Here is a 7500-nt window from a genome sequence, read left to right on the forward strand (position 1 = left end):
AGAGAGAGAGAGAGAGAGAGCGAGAAAATAAGAGAAAGCACTCAAGGACGACTATCGACGTAACTATTACGTCTACGTTATGCACTTATCAGGCAAGTACTACCTGTGCTATAGTACCCACTTCAAGCACTGTACGAGCATTATCATGCATTATACCTTACGTCATGCACCTTATACACAAATATTAACACATACCAAACCTACTACTATGCTATGCACCAATTAAGTTAGTATTATCTGTACTATAAAACCTACTGCAAGTACTGGATGAACATTAACGTGCATTATACCATACGAATATCAATGTACCCCACCCGTAGTTTACACCACTATTACGCCTATGGTATACTTTACCTGTACTATAATACTATAAAACCTGCATGAATATTAACATGCATAAAACCCTACGTCATACACCTAATACACGAGTATCAACATTTACCACCTCTAATTAACATAACTGTTACGCCTATGCTATGTATCTATTTCCAGCATTGCATGAATATTAACATGCTTTGTACGTTACGGCTTGACTTACTTCATCACCCGAGTAGTAAGTCGACGTCCCTTGACGTACGACGGTGTTCGGCTCAACCTCGTCGTCAAGATACATCACATCGACGTCTGTGATGAGCGGCGTTGCAATCTCCTCGTAGAAGTCCTTGAGTTGGTCGGCGGGCTGGGCGTGGGCGTCGATCTTACGGGTGAATCCACGGTTGTCTGTGCTCACTTGACGTAACAATCTGCGGGGAAGGGTCAGTGTTGAATGCGGGGTTTCTTCCCGTAGATTTGTCGTCGCGTGGTGATTGGAGGTTGGAATGATGGAAATTGTTTCCGTGGACGTTAATAGGTTCAAATGCAGATCTTATTTTGACGGTTTGAATGTATAAGTACTTGATATTGTTGCTGTTTTCAAACGAATATCGGATATACTTAAAGAATGTATACTACTCGCACACACAATATACCTTATCGTTCTACCTATCAATTTATACACACTATCTATCTGTCTATCTATCTACCTACCTATCTATCCATAAACACACAAAACTTCAGCAACCTCTCCTTATCTCTCACCGCATATCAGCATCTCCACCAAAGGCGAGTGAGAAGATCGGGTAGTTGTGGATGTTGGCTTCTCGCACGTTTCGGCGAAGCAAATCTGACTTGGTTTCCCCCAAGTTGGGCTTGCCGTCGGTCAGGAACACCACCTGCGGAAGTGATGGCGAGAGCTAAGCTTCCGGATGGAGGACTTGTGTGGGGGGTACAAGCTGGGTACAGGCTTTGGAACACTTGTTGGGTGTGAGGATCTAAGCTTTGGAACACTCGCTGGGTATGAAGGTATAAGCTTGCTGGGTATGAGGATCTAGGCTTTGGAACACTCGCTAGGTATGAAGGTATAAGCTTTGGACCACTCGCTGGGTATGAAGGTATAAGCTTTGGAGCACTCGTTGGGTATAAAGGTATAAGATCTGGAACACTCACTAGGTATGAGGATCTAAGCTTTGGAACACTCGCTGCGTATGAAAGTATAAGCTTTGGAACAATCACTGGGTATGAGGATCTAAGTTTTGGAACACTTGCTGGGTTTGAGGCTCTAAGATGCTGGGTATGACGGTACAAGCTACCATCAACTACCGGTTAAAAGACTAGAACAAACACAGTAAAACACACGCAATCAGCCTCATTAATATGTAAACATTACCAGAAACCAAACCTGTTTAGCTGACGTGGTTTCATTATAATTGTTCATCTCCAAAATTGCCTTGAGTAGTGCCTCGTTGAAGTTGGTGCCTCCCATGGCATGCAGTCTCTTGATCTTGGTTACTCCTCGTTCCACGTCCTTAGGATTTGCCTTGAAAACTCCCAAGGAAGTCACACGGGTCGAAAACACCAAGACCTGTGGGGTTGGGATTATAGAGGGGTGAAGGTATGCTCATTTTCATCTGGGTGTATACATTTATTTCTTTGTGATGTATTATACATATACACACATATACAATATATATATATATATATATATATATATATATATATATATATATATATATATATATATATATATATATATATATATATATATATGCATGTAATTTTGTACCGGGTTTCTTGTGCTCTCCCTCTTTTTTTAAATCTTTTCCCTCAATCTCTCCTTCTCCTTCTCTCATCTTCCTTCGCTCACTCTCCATCACGTCGACGAATCATCTGGTTTCAGTCTCCCTCAACCTCTCTCTCTCTCTCTCCTCCTTCACTCTCCCGTCTTATAGCTCCTTCCTCTCCGCCTCGCTCTCTCCCGTTACCCTCTCCATCTGCCTCTCTCCCTTCCTCCCCAATTCTCTTCTCCTCTTCTCTGCCCCTCCTCCCCTCCCATTACTCCTACCTCTCCCATCTTACCCCTTCCCTACCTTCGTTCTTCTCCTCCCTCCCTCTACCCATTCCTCCCACTACCCCCCTCCCCATCACATCCTCACCCTCTCCCTCACCCCCTCCCCATCTCACCTCACCCTCTCCCTCACCTCTTCCCCATCTCATCCACACCCTCACCCCTCCCCATCTCATCCTCACCCTCTCCCTCAGCTTTGGAACACTTTGGGTATGAGGGTATAAGCTTTGGAACACTCTCCCTCACCCATCCTCCTTCCTCCCATCCCTTCGCTCACCCTTCCACACCTCGAAAGAATCCTCCGGCTTCATACTGTGAAGAATAGACTCCATAGCGAGCTTCAGTTGGTCGAGTTTGCCGAAGTCGTACATGGACCCGGAGATGTCGAGGACGAAGACCGTGTGTGTAGGCAGTTTGGGCAGTCCTTCGGGGCAGAAGTAGTGGACGAAGAAGCCTCCCAGAATCTGATGGAGAATGGTGCGGAGAATGGTGTTAATTATGACGTAAAGATGGTGTGAAAATGGGTGATGATGGCATAAGACAGTGAACGTTGGCGTGAAGATGGTGGAAAGATGGCAGATGATGTACTAAGATGGTGAAAAATAGTAACTCGCGGGGATAAAGATGGTGTTAAAATAATGAATGATAATATATGAAGATGAAAGTGAAAGAAGGTGAATGGCATAATAGAATGAGAATTGTTATTTATTCGTACTAGCAATGATAGAATTAACTTAAATAAAATACATTCCTTTATAAGATTTAGATGTGACACTGCGAAGACATGGAAATCACGATAATTATTCACGATAAATTCGCCAAAAAATCAACAAATTCTCTTACAGTACGAGGAGTGACACTTAAACATCATAACACAGCATGATGCAATAATAAAAGTGACACACATCATAACAGAACATAATGCAATAAGAAGAGTGACGCTAACACAACACTACATAACATGCTACAGCATAACGCAAGCCCTCACCTGTATTTCTCCTCCATCAGCTTGTCTATCCACATCATAGGAAATGCTTAATACACCTTCCTTATCCTCTTCGCTGTCTACTTTATTCTCATCTATGTTATCGTCATTGTTTCCGTCTTCACCGTGTATATTTTTGGCTTTTGTAGTGATGTTATCCTCCCGGTAAGTCAGCAGTATTTCCGAAGGGCTTAGGCGCTCCTGATGCACTGAAGAAAATGGAAAGAAATAGTGTTAAATTTTTAAAAAATAATAAGTAAAGCGGTATTGCTATTATTCTTTGCACTATTTTCGTTGTTTATGATTTGTCTCTAACAGAGTTTTCTTTCTAGAAAGCTCGCAGCATTCCCTGTTGCACAAAAAGGGAACAGTCTTTCTGATATATATATGTATATATATATATATATATATATATATATATATATATATATATATATATATATATATATATATATATATGTATGTATGAATGTATCGTTTTTAGGTTTACGAGGAAGCTGCTCGAAAAAAGGCTGGAACTCAACAATAAAAAAAAATAAAAAAAAACAAGATACAGGATATTCATTTGACGATGAGTTGCAAGCGCTCTGGAGACGAGAAAAAGAGGAAGAGAAAAGAACAGAGGTCTCCGCTACCCCTTACCCCCTCCCCTCGTGCAAGTGCCTGTGAATTTGTTCAGTTTCGTTGCATTTTTATGTTTATTAACATTCACTGCTTTTCATTTCTAGATTTCCTTTGTTAATCTATCTATAAATCAACTGTTTTTTTTTATTATGAAAAAGTATTATTGTATTTACCCTATATTTAGCAGTAGTCTCAATCAGTTAAATTATCAACCTCACTGATGACATTTTTGTCCATGACATTATCGTTAACTGTAGTTTCAAATAGCGTTTATCATCATTGTTCTTATTATTACTCACTGTCCCTCTAGTTACTGTTATTATCCAAATATTTTTTTTTATGAACGTTATGATTAGGATTGCATTAGTCTTATCGGAAATTCAGCAATACTTTCGGAAAATTTAGCCGCTCCTGATGCACTAAAGAAAACGAGAAAAAAAATAAGTGTTTAGAAAATGTGAAAATCTGAAAAAGACTATTCTCGATGCACTGATTTTCGTCTAACATTGGCTACGTATTCTTCCTAATAAAGAAAAACGAAAAAGATATTATTCTCATACGTTCTTTCCTGGCCATTACCAATATCTGAATGAATATCCTGCCGTTATTTCAGAACTACTTAAAAAAAAAAAAAAAAAAAAAAAAACGAAAGAAAAAAAAGCTGTTGAGAGAAAATCAGAGAAAATATTTCCATCACGGAAAGCCAATATCCGGGGGATTCACACACACACACACACACACACACACACACACACACACACACACACACACACACACACACACACACACACACACACAATATATATATATATATATATATATATATATATATATATATATATATATATATATATATATATATATATTCTTTCCTTTTTATGATGTGTTTACGAAGAAGCTTCTTGAAAACAAAGGATAAAAAAACACGTTGGACTTGAACAATGATAATTATAATAAGAGGAAAAGGAAATTAACTTCATGGGGAGTTGAAAGAGTACAGGGGACGAGGATGAATTGCCGTGCACTGACATTAAAAACGATTGGTTCTCAGTTGAAAAAGGACCCCCTCTTGATAAAAAAGGCCTTATTTTTCTTATCTTGAATGGCACTTTCGGTATGAGGAAGAAAAAAGAACAGGGGGTTCTTCCACCCCTTCAACATTTCCCCCTTGTTCCTGCAAGTTTGTGGTATTGTTATGAATATCGCAACCGTTATCATAATAATTCCTATCACCATGATCTCCGCCATCAGTCATTGCCATTAACATAGCCGTAATGGTGATTATTATTATGGCATTATCATCATTGTTAACATTAACTAGTAATATACCCATCATCATTACCCACAAAAACAGAAAGAAACATTCTTATGCAAACCTCCATTAGATCCAGAAAGTCCGCCATTTTCGTCATTGTTTGTGTTTGGAATTTCAGCTTCAAATTCAGTGATGTTTTCCATCTCTGAAATTCGGACTTTGACATCCAACAGGTTGATTTTCTGTAATAGTAGAAAATCTCGGAAATCTGTTACATATTTATATATAGTTATATGCTTTATTTCTTCGTTTATTAATATATATTTTCATCATTATATATACATATTATTTTTTTTCATCGCACACACCTATTAAGCATAATACCTGAAATAAAAACACAGGCGAAAATTTTAACACAAATGACTCACACTGGCAGGCCTTAAGTAGAGCCTATGGGTGTACTTTCCCTTCACTCTTTGCAACAGCTCTTCATATTTGAGGTAGAACACGGCACTCTCGTTGGCACCCACGCTGGCACTCGCTCTGAACGTCTGTGTGGTTTTGATCTTCTTCGTGGCACTGCATGAAAATAGAATTTTATTTTTGAACGTTGAAATTGTTTGATGAATAAATAGTTTCGAGAGGTAGAGTTTTGATAATCAACGAGAGATGTCTTATTATGATGGAGTTCTCATATTTTGCAATAGAATTTTGATACTGTAAACGAGAGAAATTGGTATTGAGAAAATACTTTGATTGTCTGATAGAGTAATTTGACTCCATAAGAAATTTTACATTGTTAGAAAAAAAAAAATCGCTTCATTTGAGAGGTTCTTGATGAACAACGAAAAACAAAGGTGTAACTCAGGTGCCTTTTTGCCTTTCTGTGCTGGTCACTAGAAAAAAAAATTAATAGAAAAAAGTTCAACAATATGATACACAGATTATTCAATAATGAATATACAAAGAATGTAAATAAGTAGGTATCACTGTACTGGAAGCGCTGTAAAAAAAAAAAAAAAAAAAAAAAAAAACGAAAATACGTCCATTGAATGTTTTAGTTTAACTTTAATCTACATTATGAAGCATTGATATATGCATGCTAATGCACTACAATCTCGTGATTAGCATATATGTATATAAATTCGTTATCTACAATCTAAAGTAACAGAACACTTTAATGATCGCATCTTTACGTAATTAGTCTGAGAACAGAAGAGAGTATGCCATTTCATTTGTACTGAAGACACTAAGCTGAAAGGAAGACGATAGATAAAGATATTACTTGAAATGTTATCTTAATTAACTGGATGAAAATTACATAAGAATACAAACTATAGATAGTTAAAGGACAATCGGCATAGCATTTATATTTTTGCACTAAGGACATACTATTAAAAAGAAAATGAAGAAATGTTAAGAAAAAACACACACAAAGAAGAAAAATAAAAAAAGGAAAAAAGTAATGAAGAATACAAAAGGTAAACATTAAAATAATATAGGAAATGCGACCTTATTTTTACCTCTTCTTCTCTGAATCACTAGAAGTGTTGGGGTCGGGTCTCCGCCGCTCATGGGGGCGCCGCTCCCTTACGATAGTCGTGTAATTCTTGCCATTGCTTTCGCTGGAAGATCAAGTATTACTAATATTATTAGCTTTATTTAGTATGCTAGAAATCTTGATATGATAATAACAATAATGATATTATTAGCAATAATGACATAACAATAATTCTAATCGTTAACATTATTACTGTAGTAAGAATAGATAAAAAAGAAAACATGATGATTTTGATGATTATGGTAATAAAGCTAGTGATAATCACGATTGTATGAAGAAGAAGAAAATACCAGTTCACGAATTTCATTACAAACAAAATAAAAGTCAGAAAAAAAAACGCACATGGTGAGCGTGGAGACGTAAGCCCCCCAAGGCAAGAGCATTTTAAACTTGAGATCAGAAGGCCTTGGCTTGCTGTTCGTGACGGCGGCCGTGACGTGGGTGACGGCGTAACGATGGCCCACTTCGGAGGTGACTTCCAGGCGGGAGATGACGTCGCCATGGCAGTTTACCTACAGGTTTAGTATTTGAGGTATAGTCAGTTATGTGCAGGCATGTGTCTATCTTTCTATGAACCCATTTGTCTAAATGCCGATCCATCCATCTATCTTTGCTTTAACTAATCAATTAATAAGTTCAGCTAACTATCCGTCTATGCATAAACACAATCTCTAATCAACACTAACAATAAT

The 7500-nt window shown here is 37.7% G+C and overlaps 1 protein-coding gene across 1 annotated transcript in view; it reads right to left on the reverse strand.

The window, feature by feature from the left end:
- LOC119595088 (inter-alpha-trypsin inhibitor heavy chain H5-like) overlaps positions 1 to 7500 on the reverse strand; it is a 44982-nt gene that overhangs the window by 13149 nt on the left and 24333 nt on the right. Inside the window, exons 3-11 of the mRNA XM_037944232.1 lie at positions 7151 to 7320; positions 6771 to 6872; positions 5676 to 5826; positions 5369 to 5489; positions 3372 to 3577; positions 2671 to 2847; positions 1718 to 1900; positions 1078 to 1211; positions 539 to 743 (exon numbers count right to left, since the gene is read on the reverse strand). Coding sequence (XP_037800160.1) covers positions 539 to 743; positions 1078 to 1211; positions 1718 to 1900; positions 2671 to 2847; positions 3372 to 3577; positions 5369 to 5489; positions 5676 to 5826; positions 6771 to 6872; positions 7151 to 7320 — 1449 coding nt within the window. The remainder of the gene's footprint in view (positions 1 to 538; positions 744 to 1077; positions 1212 to 1717; positions 1901 to 2670; positions 2848 to 3371; positions 3578 to 5368; positions 5490 to 5675; positions 5827 to 6770; positions 6873 to 7150; positions 7321 to 7500) is intronic.

The sequence above is a fragment of the Penaeus monodon genome, chromosome 35, assembly GCF_015228065.2.
Source record: "Penaeus monodon isolate SGIC_2016 chromosome 35, NSTDA_Pmon_1, whole genome shotgun sequence".
Lineage (NCBI taxonomy): Eukaryota > Metazoa > Arthropoda > Malacostraca > Decapoda > Penaeidae > Penaeus > Penaeus monodon.